The sequence below is a fragment of the Rhineura floridana genome, chromosome 7 (genome assembly GCF_030035675.1).
Source record: "Rhineura floridana isolate rRhiFlo1 chromosome 7, rRhiFlo1.hap2, whole genome shotgun sequence".
In the NCBI taxonomy this organism is placed as follows: Eukaryota; Metazoa; Chordata; class Lepidosauria; order Squamata; family Rhineuridae; genus Rhineura; species Rhineura floridana.
The window spans coordinates 124,134,314-124,150,806 of NC_084486.1; the positions used below are offsets into that span (position 1 = coordinate 124,134,314).

General features: G+C 41.4%; 1 protein-coding gene across 7 annotated transcripts in view; it reads left to right on the plus strand.

Moving 5' to 3' along the window:
* Nucleotides 1–1,984: 1,984 nt before the first annotated feature.
* Nucleotides 1,985–16,493, plus strand: part of RSRC1 (arginine and serine rich coiled-coil 1) — a 355,437-nt gene continuing 340,928 nt past the window's right edge. For 2 of the 7 annotated variants that reach the window (XM_061637159.1, XM_061637165.1), the window contains exons 1-2: nucleotides 5,577–5,600; nucleotides 6,500–6,690. In XM_061637159.1, the coding sequence (XP_061493143.1) occupies nucleotides 5,592–5,600; nucleotides 6,500–6,690 (200 nt within the window). In that variant the 5' untranslated portion in view covers nucleotides 5,577–5,591. The other 5 variants (XM_061637160.1, XM_061637162.1, XM_061637161.1 and 2 more) reach the window with 5 other exon arrangements.

Below are 16,493 nucleotides of genomic sequence, written 5' to 3' on the forward strand. Positions count from 1 at the left end.
GTTTAACGTATATGTATTTTCTGCCCTGGGATTATCCATGTTGTTAAAAAATTAACAACCTCACAAATACATACATGAGTTGAGAAAATCTGGGCAGCCTCTCTCTTCAGGAGCTGGGAAACTCCCCAATTTGAAGCTACAATCAGATGCATATTTGCTTGGAAGTCTTATTGTGCTCAGTGGCACTTCCATTCTAAGTTGGAAGTTCAGGTTTGCAAAACACATTTAGAAGTTGGTCTCGTTCATTTCGAAAGTAACCGAATCCAAACTTAGGCTCACATCTTTGACTTTTTGGGGGAGAGGAAGTGTCCTGGAATGAGTGGGCCTTGATTAGGATCGGGCTGCAGAGTGTCCTGGGACAGCTTACATTAACAACCAGTCTCTCTTTGCATGTTCTCACTTGGAAAATGAGGGCTTCATTTAAAACTTGATGTTGGAATATTTATTGCTAATTTGCTTGTCCTATCTTCCCTATTATTTGATCTCATTATGTCCTGATGTCTGAAAATGACAGTTTGATTAGGATGCAGACCTACACCTTGGATAGAGTGATTCAGAATTCTTCAACTGCAGTTTATGAGTTGAAGAAAAATAACATGAAATGGAATCCCTTCTCCAAGATGTTATCAAAAAAAATTGTTTCTTCATTGGAAGGACTTACAATATCTGACTTATTTTGCATGTAGTTTTACATGAAGAAGGCAACAGGGAAACTTTTAAATAATTTGTAGGGAAACTGCCAGAGCATCTTCTCCATTTTCTTGTTGTTATTAAGTCTGTTAGTATACAGTGAACTGACTCACAAAAGTAGTGGACTATGGAAACCCACGGAAATTATTACTTTCATGTTCTGCTGACGGAGGAAATTGTTAGTGGTGGTACAGTACAGGTAAAGAAACCTACAAAATTATTCTGATGGACAAAAACAGGAAAATAGAAGGTCTAAGAACATTCAAGTGATGACATCACTTGAAAATAATTTCCACTGAGTTCAATGAAATTTTTACAGCATTCTATACAAGCTGAAGACATCAGTTACCAAGCTTCCAGAAACCAATTATTTTTCAAATAATTTTGCTGGGTCTCCCTTTTAATATTGCCTAACTCAGTTTTATGCAAGTTTCTAACATCTCCACATGGATTCCACTTTTCAGTCCTGTTGATACACAAAAAAGAGATTTTTAAAATTATATACAAGAAAAAGGATAACATTCAAGTAAAGTGAGTGTTTTCTATAGGATTTGCACTGCACTGAGAAACATTGTTTAGCTTTATTCTGTAAAATCCAGGAAGACGTAAATTAAGCATCTGCCTCAATCTGTTCCCAGCATTTTTTCTGCTCGGCATGTTTACGTGGAAGAAAGTCCCATTGTGCTGGTTGGAAAATATGTCCCTAGGAAAGTCTGCCTAGAATTGCCTGTATGTCAGGATTATCAGAACTAGATATTGGATTAAAGGAGCAAGCAATCCTACAGACACTTACCTGGGAGTAAATTTCATTGAACTCATAGGCCTTACTTCTGAGTAGACATGCATAGGATTGCATTGTACGTTTAGCATAATTGTAAACATATTAAGCGTTTCAACCGCTGTCCCATCATCGAGATTGTGGAACAGTAAATATCCGCAAATACCTCCGCGCCATCATCTGGGTGAAATTCACGCAGGAGGTGTAAGAAACTACGGACACAAAATTTACTTCTGTCGAAACCAGTGGGCTTACTCGGATACAGTCCAAACCACTCGAAACACCTAGGATGAAGTGTAAGTTTAGGATCGCGGCTGAAGTATGAAAATATGGATTTGTTCCCTTGAATCAAAGTTTAAGCTTGGATGCATGAAATTAAGTATATACATGAATGCATGAAGTTTCCTTACAAGATTATGTTCTGATCTGCGCCCCACCACCACTAAAAAAAACAGCAACCGAGACCTCAGTTGCCCTATTGAACACAGCATTTCAGGTCTCTGAGCAGCCCTGCCGCACCCGGCTGTATAAAGACCCAGGCCTTTTCTTCTGGACCCACCACGCAGAAGCCATCCAGAGCAAACAGCGGCTACTTTACCCCGGTCAGACAATAGCGTCTCGTCTTTACAGCAAAGAAAGGAAATGGTTTTCTCAGAAAGTCCGGGGGGGGGAAGGGGGAGAAGTGTCAGTGTGGCATGAATTCCAGGAGAGAGTGAGCTTCTTTAATTACTCTTAGGTTAAATGAAAAACGATAAATTTTATTCTTAGCTCCTCCAACAGGCCGTGTAACAATCCCTCCTCCCGCAACAATCACAACCCTAAATAGTCTCAACTGGGAAACTAATTTGCACCTCACCTCTGAAAGCCCATCATTTCTAAGGAAGGAAAATTGCAGCGTTTTTAAAGCAATTTGCAGATAAATCATTGCGATTTTAATCACAGTGCAACTTATACAGACAGAATTCTGTGATTTATTCGGGTTTGTTCCCCACCCTCTTTTTTTCCTGGGGATGAGGCGGGGAGGGGATGCAGAAGGTAAGGAAGAAAGGGTGGGCATGAATAATAGCTCCCACACCCGCATTTAAAAAGAAAAGAAAGAAAATCCTACAATGACCATTAGTTAGATTTGCTTGTTGTTTATGCAGCCAAAAATACTTATTTCATTTTAAACATGCCACCGTACAGCAGAGAAGCGTGAGAACGCCGAGAGAGCATGGAGAAGGCTGGCCTTTCAATCGATCCATTCCGCACTCTTTGCTGGGCTGCACTAATAGATGAACTCTGGGATAGCTTAGTAAGGCCTGGCTGGCGCTTAGGAGGACGAAGGCGCTGAGCTCAAACTACGGAAGCTCAACTGCCTTTGGCGGGCGTGCAGGCTTCGCAGGTAAAGGGGCTCGCTCCGGTGGCTCGGGGTTGATATGGTTGCTATAGCGCCGTTGGGCTTTGGGCCTTGTGGGGGAGAAAAGAAAAACACACACACCCGGCCCAGGGACGGAGTGAAAGATCAGGCCCGGCAGGAGACGTTCCATTCTAAGACGGGCCTCCGCGGGGAAAGAGAGGCCAGCGAGCTTTACGTCTCGCCTCACCCTTCATAGGGAGGGTGAAAAATCTTTCCCCCTTTCCTTAGGCTTCGCTAAGGGGTATGTGCGGCTCCGAGACCCGCGTTGCTATCCTGCCGTTCTCTCCAGTCTTGAGGGAGGAATTCCCCGCTTCAGCTTCGTGATTCTTGAGGTGTTTCTCACGCCCGCCGCCACTACTCCCAACTCTGTACTGGTTCTTGTTGGGTTTTGTGTTGTCTTGTCTCCAGTCTCTCGGAACTGGAGGAGGGGAAAAGTCTCCTCTGTCTGAAGATACCTTTCCTACGTATCTTTCAAGGCTTCGCAGGGGAGAGGGCTTTTAAAGGCCTCTAAAAAGGAAAGGAGCTCTTGCCTGTGGTAAGCCCCGCCCTTCTCCAAACTGGGGGCCATTTGTTTACCATCCAACACCCAAAGCATGATGCTAGTGCTCTGTTAAGAACTTAGGAAGAGCCCTGCTGGATCAGGCCAACTGCTTATCTAGCCAAGCATCCTGTTCTCACAGTGGTCAACCACATGCCTATGGGGAGCTAAGAAGCAGGCCACGAGCACAATAGCCCTCTTCCTACTTTTGTTCCCCAGTAGCTGGTATTCAGAGGCATATTGCCTCCAACAGTGGTGGTAGAACATGGTTGTTATGATTAGCTGTTGATAGATAGCCTTGCTCCCTTTGAATTTGTCTGCTTTTTAAAAGTCATCCAAGTTAGTGGCTGGGGAGTGAATTCCATAGAATTCTATGTGCTGTGTGAAGAAGTAGGTCCTTTTGTCTGTCCTGAATTCTCCAACATTCAGCTTCATTGGATGGCCCCAATGAGAGGAGAAAATCTCCTTATCCACTTTGTCTATACTATGCTTGATTTTATGCACTGTTATCATGCTGCCCCATACTTGCCCTGTTGCACTAGATTCCTGCTCAGGATTATTTAGGAAAAAAATGAGTGAAGGGTAGTGGTGCTACACATCTCTCTCCTCCAATGTGGCCTCTTTGTCTGTTTTGTTTTGGCTCTAAGTTGACGATGAGGATAAATTAACCAAGATCCTCCAGTTGCTGACCCTTACTGTAAAATGACTTGTTCTTTTTCCAATAGGAAAAGGAAGTCTATCGCCTCCCACTTTTTGGCCTATAGTATTAAGACAATGGTGTCCACCTCTTTGCAAAGTGTAATTGACGTCCAATATATGAGGCAGTGCCAATATATATACAGTCCCTCCTTCACCTAGTGAGCCATAGAGCAGGCAGAACATAGTGTGGCAGGCAACAGTGAAGGCCTGACTTATTCCTTAGGCAGGCTTATGGACCATCTTGTTCCTCTTAGACAGTATAATTATTCATGATTACTTGGATGAAAGTCCTGTTGAATTCAGTGAGATGTACTCTCAGGTAAGTGTGCATAGGATCTCAGCTTGAGAGCAACAAGCTCCTACTGACTGTGCCAGTTGTGGCATTCATGTTCTAATCCTTGTCATCCTTATCTTAGGTTTGCATCTTCATTTCTTTCCCCCTGAACACTTTCCTTCATCTCAGGAGGCCAGATCCATAGGAAAATGTCTTCTTTGCTCCACCTTACAAAGAAATTATTTTTCATGTTCTCAGTCTCAATAGCTTGCCACATATCTTTGCTGAGTGCAAAGCTAAGGTTTATGCCTTGTTCATGTTCATCATACTGCCACTTTGTTTCTAAACTTTAATGAAGACAAAGTCTTAAGCTGGAATCCAGTGCATAATTACCTGGGAGTAAGTCCCTAAAACAACATCCATTTGTTAGGTTGAAAGCCTTTTCCTTTCTTCTCCACAAAAAAGATGGAACTTCTTTGAGATTTTTAATGTTTTAATGTATTTGTATGTTTTTATTTTGTACGTCTCCCAGAGTGGTTGGACAGCCAGCCAGATGGGCGACTAATAAATTAAATAAATAAATAAATAATGCTCCACATGCTCAGGGGATCTGGACAGTTACTTGGAAGTAAGCCCTCTTAATTTCATTGAGAGAAGTAAACATCAGGGTTGTTGTTTGTAGCCTTGTCTTGTGTTACCTTTTCTGAAGCTCCCTTCCATATAAGATGTAGCAAGTTGGAGGGTAACACTGCAGTTAAAGTAACTGTCTTGTACTTTTAGATCCTCCTATAATTTAATCTAAATTAGGGGGGCATGAAAATAGAAGAGTGGGAAAAGATACAGGACCTTAAGGTGAAGGCTGGGTAAGACATCTAATAAAAATAAGGAAGATACCTTTTGTTTAAGATCACTCTTCTGGACTGGCCTATTCATGCTGATATCTGTTTATTACTGGTCTGCAGTTTGGGTCAGAAGGAATTGGCACAAGCCCTCAGGTACTTTATAGATACCAAGTTTGTAATCAAACTCAAAAATCCTGTGTGGGAGGAAAGCTCCCTTAAAGCACCCATGAAGAAGTGAGTTGGGTTGTGTGTGTTACTTCAGTCTTCTAAAGGCATCTATCTATCCTTGTGATATCAGTTTTGATCAATTGGATGCTGGCAGAACACAAATTGAGATGAAGATAATATAACTTCTTGGCTCAGGGAGTTCCATGTACCAGGTACCACCACAGAAAAAGGCATATCACATGTGATCTGGATGCTATGCTTCTGTTAATGCAGGCTAAGATTGCATTGGCTTTTCAGCAACAAGAATGCACTGCTGGCTCATGAGTTCAAGATTGCAGTCTGAGTGGCACTTTGGTTTGCAAGCATTTTCCTATATGAGTAGAGTGTTTGGCCCTGTTCTTCCTTCCATGTGTCCTCTTTCAGCTCCCCTTTTTCAGCTCTGTTAGGTAGAGATGTAATGTGTAACAAAGAAATACTGGGTCTGGTTTAATATTAATTTATCATGATAGTTCTGATTCATTTTATCAGTGCCTGCTTGAGGGAATTGTGTATGTGTGTGTTTGCATGCACATATACTTTTCAGAGTATGTTCATTGTTTAGTTGCAACAAATGTGCATGAGACTACAGACATATGCATGCATTGTGGGGATGTGGCTTTTTAAGCACTTGCTATGCTAAAAATACTCTTCCCACCCAAGTAAAATATTGTAGAAATTATTTATGGATTAAAAGTGTAGTCCTATAAATATCTACTCAAAAGTAATTCTTATTGAGTTCAATGGGACTAACTTCCAAGCGAATGTGTATAGGATTGCAGCCTCAGTTCAAACCAAATGGAAAGTTGGTCTGTATTAAAAGTCAACAATATTGGCAGAATCAAAGGAAAAACACTGCCCCTTCTCCAAAAATGGAAAAGAGTACACAATGATATTTTCAAGAAAACTGTGTTGCCAAATATCCATGCAGTGGTATTAGTTAATGTTAAGTTAAGGTTTAGGTCTAAACTGAAGAGTAGTGCATGGAGATTGGTAATGGTACAGTAGGATTTCTTTTGATAAGATTTAAGACTTTATCTGATTTTTACAATGCTTTTGGCTTTTTAAAAAATAGCTTGTTAAAATGGGTCGCCGCTCATCAGACACTGAAGAAGAGAACAGAAGCAGAAGGAAAAAGAAACATCATAGGAGGTCATCTTCAAGCAGTTCTTCTGATAGTAGAACTTACAGCCGTAAGAAATCGGGAAGAAAGTCAAGGTCACGGTCTCGAGATCTCCAGTTTCGTTCACATTCATATGAGAAGAGGTAAATGAATGAACTTGTATTGGGTTTTGAATATTTCTGTAGGAAAGGCTGCTAAAATTATTTAGCAGGTATAATTCACAGCCTGATGCTATATTCTGTTATGCTGAGATAATTGTGTATAGTTTGTGGCATAAAAATTTGGTGTTGGTGCAACAAAACAAAATATTCTGCTTGCTTTGGTGTTTGTACACCACTACTGTGTGAATGCTCTGCTCCAACTTGCTGCACCTTTCTGGAATGAGACTGTAGTGGAGAGGAAGGTACAGCTGCTGTTGGCTTCTTACATATCATCTAAAAGACCACTGAAGTGGTTCTGGATTCCTGCATGGGTGCAATGCTAAGTTCAGTATGTTTGGGACAACATTAACAACCAACCAGATTTTTAGTGCAAAGTGGGTAATGCAAGTTGGCTCTGCCTCATTTGGCTAGCATAGGATGTTGCTTTAGCTGAAACAGCAGCATGTAGTGTAAATCTCCAAAGAAATTAGATTACAGACATATCTGGTTGATTCTGAATATGCCACTGAGGTACGTAGAAGGAGAGGATTGGGAATTTAGTCCACTTGTCACTCCCTGGGTAGTATAAATCTTTGATGGTACTCCATAAATTTGGGGCATCTGTTTTATAGATAGTAATTCTCGTGATTGGAATGCAGCCCGGTCTCTGGTCCAGTCAATGACTCCCCGATAATACTTTTCAAGAAACATTTATTTTTACTCTCATCATTCTGCCTTCCTGCTTGTTTACTGATTAGTACTTTTCCAGGTTCAGAACCAGTGTTTACCTCCTATTTATGGTCCCTTTCCTTATCTCCGTAAGAATAACCTGTGATGAACCAATTTCTTCCCCAGAACAAAATCTTGGCCATTCTAAATTAGATCTATATATCGTGTTAAATCTTAATGTTAACAATTTACCTACCAATATAAAGTCCTTTAGCAACAATGGAAGGGATGAGAAGAGAAATAGAAATGTAGGGAGTATGAATATCTTATTTGCATAGATTTTTGAGAATAAATGTAGCTTTTTCCAGTGTCTTTAAGTTCTCTTTTTTACCTATAACCTTGCAGTATAATTATTTTTTGCTAGATTCTGAACAAGTTTCATTCTGAAATATCTAATTGGGTGCTTTGAAGGTTTTACTTGAAACTCCAGTTGTATGATGGAGTTATATAATATATCTCATTTATTGCTATTTATCTTGTATCTTGAGATTTTGTAATACTTATTAAATTGAAAAAGCATGGCAAAGAATGCACAGGTAGGTCTAATGAACACTACTTTTCCAGATAGGAATAAATGAGAGTATTTCTTTTGCTTAACAGAATATTGACGTTGTCTTTCCCACTTTAACATTTTTGGTAATCTCTGCCTGGAAGGGAGAGGTTTTTATACAAAGTGAAGGCAGCTTGCTTGACACCAAAGGTTACAGTAAAAATGCATCATCAGCTTGAAGGCTGAAAATATTTTTTCATATATTAGTTTGCAATACTTTTTAAAATTAATATGGTCGGTCCCCTCACTTTGCAATTATTCAATGTTAATTCTATTCTGGCACTGTTAGCTTCTGAATCAGCTCTTAATATTAAGAATTTAGCTTTAGAAAAGATGGAACATCAGTCTGGTCCTCTGCTTACTTGCATGTCTTCTGAACTTTTCCAGTTTGACAATCACAGTTTCAAGTGTGTTTGTAGGGTGGCTTTTTTTTAAGGTCTTAGGCTGCAATCCAGTATATGCTTACCTGAGAGTAAGTCCCATTGAACCCAGTGGCGCTTACTTTTAATAGAGCTTACTGCATTGGATTGGAGTTTTAATCAGTAAAGACCCTTCAGGCTTTATAGGCCTAGTGGCTGTGTGTAGCTTCCAGACCTTAAATTGTTTCCTAATATATTTCAGACTGAGAGAACCCTGCTCACACTATATAAATCTTCGTGGATATCCTGTCATGAAATGGAATCAAAACAGTTTTGCCTCCACTGTTTGATATCCTTTTTGAAAGTGAACAGAAATGAGCCAATACTTAAATACCAGCAAGATGCTCAGTAAATGGTAGAAATTATACAGCCATGAGAGTGGCTTTATACTATAGCCAGCATGGATTTTTCACATTCTGCAATGTTAAATTGAAAATACCCCCCATGCCATTCTCATGCTTCCCATAAGCTCATTTCAAAAAAAAACCTTACAAAACTTATAGTCCTGAATTCAGAAACGCTTGCTTAAAAAGCCTCTCAATTTTCACGGCGATACACAAAACAGTCAGAGAGAATAGAGAGTTCAAAGTCTAAAAAGAGTGAAAAAAACCCAGAGCCCTTTTGGACTTTTTTCTGTCAGAGTTCTCATAATCATTAAAAACCAGCCATGTTCACAGAGTACCTGTAATCCTGTTACTGACCTTGCCCCATACTCTGACCTTCATCTTCTACAGTTTAAAAGTTAAAAAAAATGCCTGGCTGATTTTTAATTAATTTAAGAAATTTAACAACCCAATTATAACGTTGGGCATGCTCAGTAAGAACCAACTGTCAATGTTCTAAAAGCCAGACTCCCAGCTGCTGGGCTTAGCTAATCAGGGGACCACACCCACACCAGACTTTGACTTCACTTGAGACCGTCATGGCTTCCCTCAGAGAATTCTGGGAAGTGTAATTTGTGAAGGGTGCTGAGAGGAGACTCCTGTTCCACTGAGAGAGCTCCAGTGGCCAGAGTGGTTTAACAGCCAGCCACTCTGAAGGTATGTGAGGAGAACAGGGCGTCTCTTAGCAACTCTCAGCATCATTCACTAACTACACTTCCCAGGATTCTTTGTGAGAAGCCATGACTGTCCAAAGTGAACTAAAGGCCTGGTGTGGATGTGGCCAGGGACAGCTTTGGTTTATGTTTGGGTGGGAGGCTACATGTGCCTGCTGTAGAATAAAACGGTGGGGGAAACGCTGACAAGCAGTGATACTGTTCACAATGTTTTCCTTTTGGAAAGGAAAGGGGCTTCCCCTCTTCCCTTCTGCCCAGTGCCCACCCATCTAATCTCCTCCCCTCCCCCTCCCCTTGCTCCTTCCTTCCCTGCCCCTCCCCCGGGTCAGTGTTGGACTACGGCCTGGGAGACCAGGGTTTGAATCCCCACACAGCCATGAAGCTCACTGGGTGACCTTGGGCCAGTCACTGCCTCTCAGCCTCAGAGGAAGGCAATGGTAAAACCACCTCTGAATACCATTTACCATGAAAACCCTATTCAAAGGGTCACCATAAGTCCAGTCGACTTGAAGGCAGTCCATTTCCATTTTCAAACATGATTGCACAGAAATAAATCCCATTGAACTAAAAAAGTATACAAATTATCAAACCCTCCCTTCTTCTCCCTCCTATCCCCTCCCTCTTGCCCCTCCCCTCCCGCTCCCTACGGCCCTCCCTACCCATCCTCATCACCTTCCAATTCCCTCCTTCCCCCTCCCCTTCCCCATGGTCAGTTTTACCTATCTTAAGCATGATTGCACGGATGTAAATACCACTGAACTCTATAAGCATGCAAATGATCAAACCTGTCTTCCTCTCCCCTTCCCTTTGCCCCCCTCCAATATAATCCCTTTTCCCCTCCCCCTCCTCCTCCCCCATGGTCGTTTTTTCCTATCCTAACCATGATTGCATAGGAGTAAATCCCATTGAACTCAATAAGCATGCAGATGATCAGACCTGCTTTTCCCCTCTTTTCCCTCTCCTCTCCCTTCCTCCTCCCCTCCCCTCTTCCTCCTCCCCTGCCCACTCCAGAGGCACATGTTACCAAATTCTTCCAAGCTACACAGCAAGTGGATTGGACTGTGAAAGACCAACCCAAATTGTGTTTGCATTTTGACAAATTTGTAGGGCAGTACAATATCTCAGAGAGGAGGTCAAGTCTCCTGCTCCCCTGGTGCACTCACTATAGCTGCCCAATCTCCCTGCTTTTTAAAGTTTGATAGAAATATCTGTGGGCTATAGGTACGTTCTTAGCTGGGCTGTAGCTCAGTGGGTGGGTGAATTCCAACCCCATCTTTACTTCTCTGCTGGGTTTGTCCATCTTTCCCATTCCCTTATGAAGGCACTCCCTCTCTCCAGGTTCTTTCATCTGTCTGTTCTGCACCTTTACCGTAGCTGTTTCTTTCCCCTTTCCATCTCATTTTTATCCTGATGTGAGTCTTCCTAGTGATCTATATTTATATGCCTACTAGAAAATTGGAATTTATATGGAAATGTGTATTAGAAATGTATGACTCATGAGTTGAGATTGTTTGCCTGAAACTTTGGATAGCATGTCCCTGGTTCTCTGGGTTCTGCACTGTCACTGCATTATTAAACAACTGTATTTCTAGATACTAAATTTTCTTGTCGCTTTTACCTCTGTTCTCCCACTTTTTTATTCTTTGCTTCCAGGCCTCTTAAGTATGCCAATATTTGCCCCTTTCTTTAGTTTATGTTGATCGTATGGCCCACAAATAGCTCTGACATGAGTGTGAGGATCAAGCTACTGGCTGTTGATGTCTCCCATCAGCTGGGGAAAGCAGTGCCCGCCTTAACTCAATAAGGTATTAACCAGATGTTTTGGACAATTACTGTCACCCCTATTGATGGGAATTGAAGTCTAAAACCTCTGTAGGGCACCAGGTTGCTGAAAGTTACCCTATGCAGTTCCTAAGCTCTAGGCTTTCTTTGATGAAATGGATGATCATGACTCATTTCAACCCAGTTTCAGGCCTGGTTTGGGGACTGAAGCAGCTTTGGTTACATTGGTAGATAACCTAGTTCAGAAACTAGACAGGTAAGTACATCCTTGTTAGTTCTGCTGGACCTCTCAGTTGCATTTGATTTCTTTGACTTCTGGACGTCCTGGTGGAATGGGTTTGAGAGGCACTGTTTTGTAGTAGTTCTACTCTGTCCTTTGGAGTCAGTTCCAGAGGTTGATTGTGGGGGATTCCGCTTTGGCACTTTGACCATTATTAATCTATGGTGTCCCTCCAGGATTGATTCTGTACCATCTATTCAGCATCTACTTAGAACCTCTAGGAGAGGTTGTTTAGGGCTTGGCAGTTCCTGTTTTTCATCTAGGACTGAGAAAGCTGCTGGGGTTCTGAAGGGGTGCCCGAAGATGGCATTGGACTGAATGGCAACTAATAAGCTGAGGCTCAGTCTAGATAAGACAGATGTGCTTCTGGAGACAGAATCTGGACTGTGGATTCTATGTGTTTTGGATAGAGGTGTGCTAACTGAAAAATTAAAATTGCAGTTGGGGAGTGCTTTATATTTGGATGATCAGTGACAGTAGTGGCCAGGAGTGCCTTTGCTTTGATTAGACTGATGTGCCGACTGCACCCATTTCTGAGGAAATGAGACCATAGGGCTTTGTTACATTGTGATTGGATAACTTTTGGAAGGAATGGCAGGATATACATTTAATAATAAATAAATATGTAGTTTTTGGAAATATGAAAAGTCTTTGGCAGCTGCAGTTTGTCCAGAATGCAGCAGCAAAGATGTTAGTGGGCACACAACCATGGGACTATGCTGACCTATTCTCGACATCTGTAGTAGCTGTCAGTTTACTTTTAAGGCACATCAAAGTGTTGGGTGCTTACCTTTTAAAACCTAAATGGGCGTGGGCCCAGGATACCTGAGTGATTGCTTCCTCTCATGTCATCCTGCCCACTTCCTAAAATGAGAAGGAGAGGCCCTTCTCTTTGTCCCACTTAGGGTGAAGACATGGCTGATGATAACAAGAGATAGGCTCTTTTCAGTGGCTGTGCCAATATTATGGAATACCTTTATCTGTGAAGAGTGGATGGCCCCCTCTCTGGCTGTCCTTCACCAGCTGGTAAATACATTTTTAGACTCAAATTGTGCCTGCTAAGTATGAACTATGAAAGTAATTTGTACCTGTGATCTCTGCCATTGTTGCTTTTAGATGGAGCAGCCTTTCCCAACCAGTGTGCCTCCAGATGTTGTTGGACCACAACTCCCATCTTTCCTGACCATTGGCAATGCTGGCTGAGGCTGATGGGAGTTGTGGTTCAACAACATCTGGAGGCACACTGATTGGGAAAGGCTGAGATGGAGTGATGTGATATGTTTTATGTATTTCTATTGCATTTTATCGCTTTATCGTTTGTATTTTAAGATATTTTTGTTGTATTGTGACTTTAAATTGTTGTAAGTTATCCTGACTGGTGTATAGATGCAAGGGTGAGCTAGAATTTTTATATAAATAAAGGTATAATGGGAGTGACTTAATTAGAGGTTCTCTCCAAGGTACAAGATTGTAGGTCCCCCAAACAGTCTATTATCATTTGTTGATTTATTTATTGCTTACATGCCGTAATGGCTTCTAAGCAGTTTCTAAGCATAACATCAATCATAAAATCCATACTTAATTAACATACACAATAAAACAATTCCATCAAAATAGTAAAAGCACCTATATTTAAAATATACAATAAAACAAGCCTATTAAAAAGCATAACCATAGAACAGTTAAAAAAGCAATTAAAACAGTTGGATCAAAGTTCTAGTTCAGGGGAATGTTTGCCTAAACAGGTGTGTCTTCAAGAGCTGGCAGAATGTCAGTGTGGATGGGGCCTCTTGTATTTCAGTAGGAAGGGCATTCCACAACCCTGGTGTTGCCAGTGAAAAAGCCTGCCTCCTTGTTAACACAAACTGCCTCCCAGTTTTCAGTCTGTTCTTTTCCACCCATGCCAGCAGAGTAATCTATGGAGAAACTGGCAGACTTAGATACCAGACATTATTTTTATAGAAGACAAAATAGCTTGTTGAGCATTCATTATAGATGACAATGTGCTGTTGGACGTACCTGGACCTTGTAGTAAGATTAAATGGAATTTCACTAAATCTGTTTAATTTCTTCGTAGTTAGTCATAGATGAAAGTTGCAAAAATGTTTTCTTCAGAAAGTTCTGATAGGTAGAATCTCTTCAATTGTTTTTTTCCCTTGTTCCTGTTTTTAATACTTACATGTATCCCCTGAAGGGACATAGTGGGATAATATCAACTGCAATGCCAACATTATGCAGATGACATGCAGCTTTATGAATATCTCTCTTACATGCAGATATGACTATCTGACAGATAACACCAAGCTTGAAGAGACCCTGAAGGCTGGATGAGAACCATCTGGCTTATTTGAATCCTGCAAGATCTAAGTGTTTGCTTTGAGGATTTGGCTAGCAGCTCTGCCTTGACCTTAGTGTGGGATCATCTCTTGCTGTTAAGATAATATAACATCTCAAGGTTATGTTGGATTCTGCCTGATCTTTTAAGAATTAAATTATAGTGATTGATAAAAGCAATTGTTTAATTTTCATTCAGTAAATAAATTGTAGTTCTCAGATGAAGAGAAATATGTATTTAAATGGAACGAACCATTGAGAACATCTTGAGTGCCATGCCGTGAGACATATTGTTAGCAAAGTATTTCCTGCTGAATCTAACATAAGCTCCTGTGTTGCCTGACAAAGATCCCATTCAGATGATGTAGAGTTAGCCTATTGCTTGAATACCAAACTTTTTAATACCAACCCTTGCTTGAGGACATATTTCTTTCATCATTCTTGGCCACTGGGTTGGCTGTCCTTTAGCTTCGCCTGTTCCACAGCCACGCAGGAGCATGCAACTGCAGAATCAGTTGCAGGCCATTTAATTCTGGTCAGGAGATAGGACCACAGTAAAGAAAGGCCTTGCCAGCTACCTTAAGACTTCGGATGATTCTGATCCTTGCTTCTTCAGCCAGCAGAGCCCCCTGGGAGCTGCCCGCCACCTGATCTGCTTTCCCTTGACTGGGCTTGACCTGACTGGCTGGATCTGATTGGAGGAAGCTCTGGTAATTGCTACCATTTCCTCTTCCTCAGCACACTAGGGCAGGTGAGGATCTGAGGGGCAATTTAAACAGGTTGACCTTTGCTGTAACCTCAGGGGTGCTTTGATATGGAATGTGTAGCTGGAGATCCAAACTATGCTCGGCTTGACATTTAACATGCAATATTAAAAGTGGAAGACACTGCATGACTATCATAACCCATTCTCTCTTAGCCATAGCCCTCCCCCTCCAACCTACAGTAGGGCCCCACTCATACGGCAGGTTAGGTTCCAGACCCCCGCCGAAAAGCAGATCATCTGTACTGTGGGGGTCTGGAACCTAACCCGCTGATCGCGCCCGAGGAGGAGAAGATAAGCTGTACTGTGGGGGTCTGGAACCTAACCCACTGATCACCCCGGAGGAGGAGAAGCTCTTTTCCTCCTCCTCCTGTGGCGGGATCAGCTGTAGCTCAGGGGTCTGTTTGTGCAGGAAGAGGAGAAGATCAGGTGTAGTGCGCTACACCTGAACATCCCCATCTCCGGCAACATCAGCCGGAGCACGGGGAGCTCCAGTCCCAGCTCCAGCTGATTGCCCCGCTGGCGCCGTATTAGCAGAATGCCAAAAAGTGTAGCGACGAGAAACGGGGCCCTACTGTATTGTTATGGGTATAGGGAACCCTATTGGCATTGTCAAGGCAAATTTTAAAATGTTTCAATGTTGAGTGTATCAGTTAGGGGAAAGGGTCAGATTTGACCTTCTCAACAATTTAGAGGAAGTTTCCTAGAATTGGAGATTAGGATTGAAGTGATGTATGCAAATGACATTTAAAAAAAATCCCCTGAACTATATGGGGAGTTTTCAGTAGGTAGGAATGAAAATGGTTGCCTTTTCCTCTTTACAACTCTCCAGATATTAGCTCACTCTCATTAATAGAAATAAAATGTTCAGGTTTGGGGCAGTGTGCCTGCCCCAAAGTCGAGCCTTTCTGCGCTATGTATCTCAGGAGGGGAAAGTTTCAGGAGTGTGGAAAGAAAACAAAGTCATGTCCCCCCCTTCCCTCCCCATGATCCCTAAAGGTGGCTGCAGAGCTCCTGTTCCAGCCTGACTGGATTCCTGAGGAGGAATACGTCTGTTAGGGACTGGTAATATATGGCAACATTTTCCCACTTATAATAGTAACTGATGTACAGAAAGTTGACATAAAGGTAGATTATTTCAAAGTGCACTCCTTGAGAGATCTTGCCTTTTGTATACAGAATTTATTACAGATAGTTAATAAAACATGTTGGATGGAAATTGTTCTTTTATTAGATAATTATTGCTGTTGAAAAAAATAAAGGCTTATCAACCTCACCAGGCCTGCTTTGGCAACTTCAATTTTTTTGGAAGAAAACAAAAAGTGTTAGATAAAAGATGGAACTCAAGAAGGCAATTGTTTGAATATTTCTTAATTTGTTTTATGTATGCATTTGTATTGTGGCTTTATTGTATATTTTTATAATATTTGTTGTTTTATCTTCTGTACACCACTTATTTTTATATATATTAAGTGGTATGGAAATGGCTTAAATAAATAAATAAATAAAATAAGAAAGATCTACCATTGAAAGACTTCATCCAGATAATTGAGGCACTAGTTGACATATAATTATGAATTCAGAGTTGTATCTATCCAAGAGGCTTGGATCCAGAGATGCCATGTGGAAACAGGTTCTTTTTCTGCGAAACTCTCTCAATTTCATCTTCCTGCTGCAACCATCAGTACCCCATCATATACTGTTCCAGATGGTCCCTTGAGCATTGGGAATGTTTTATTTTTTTAAGGGTGGGATACAACTGCCTGTAGTGAGAGAAGGAACTAGGAAAACCCTGTTGTGTGAGCACCTATTTCTGGATCTAACCTATAGTCCTCAATTGCACAAAATGATTTCATTTCAAACTGAAGTTCAAATAGCATTGAACATCATCC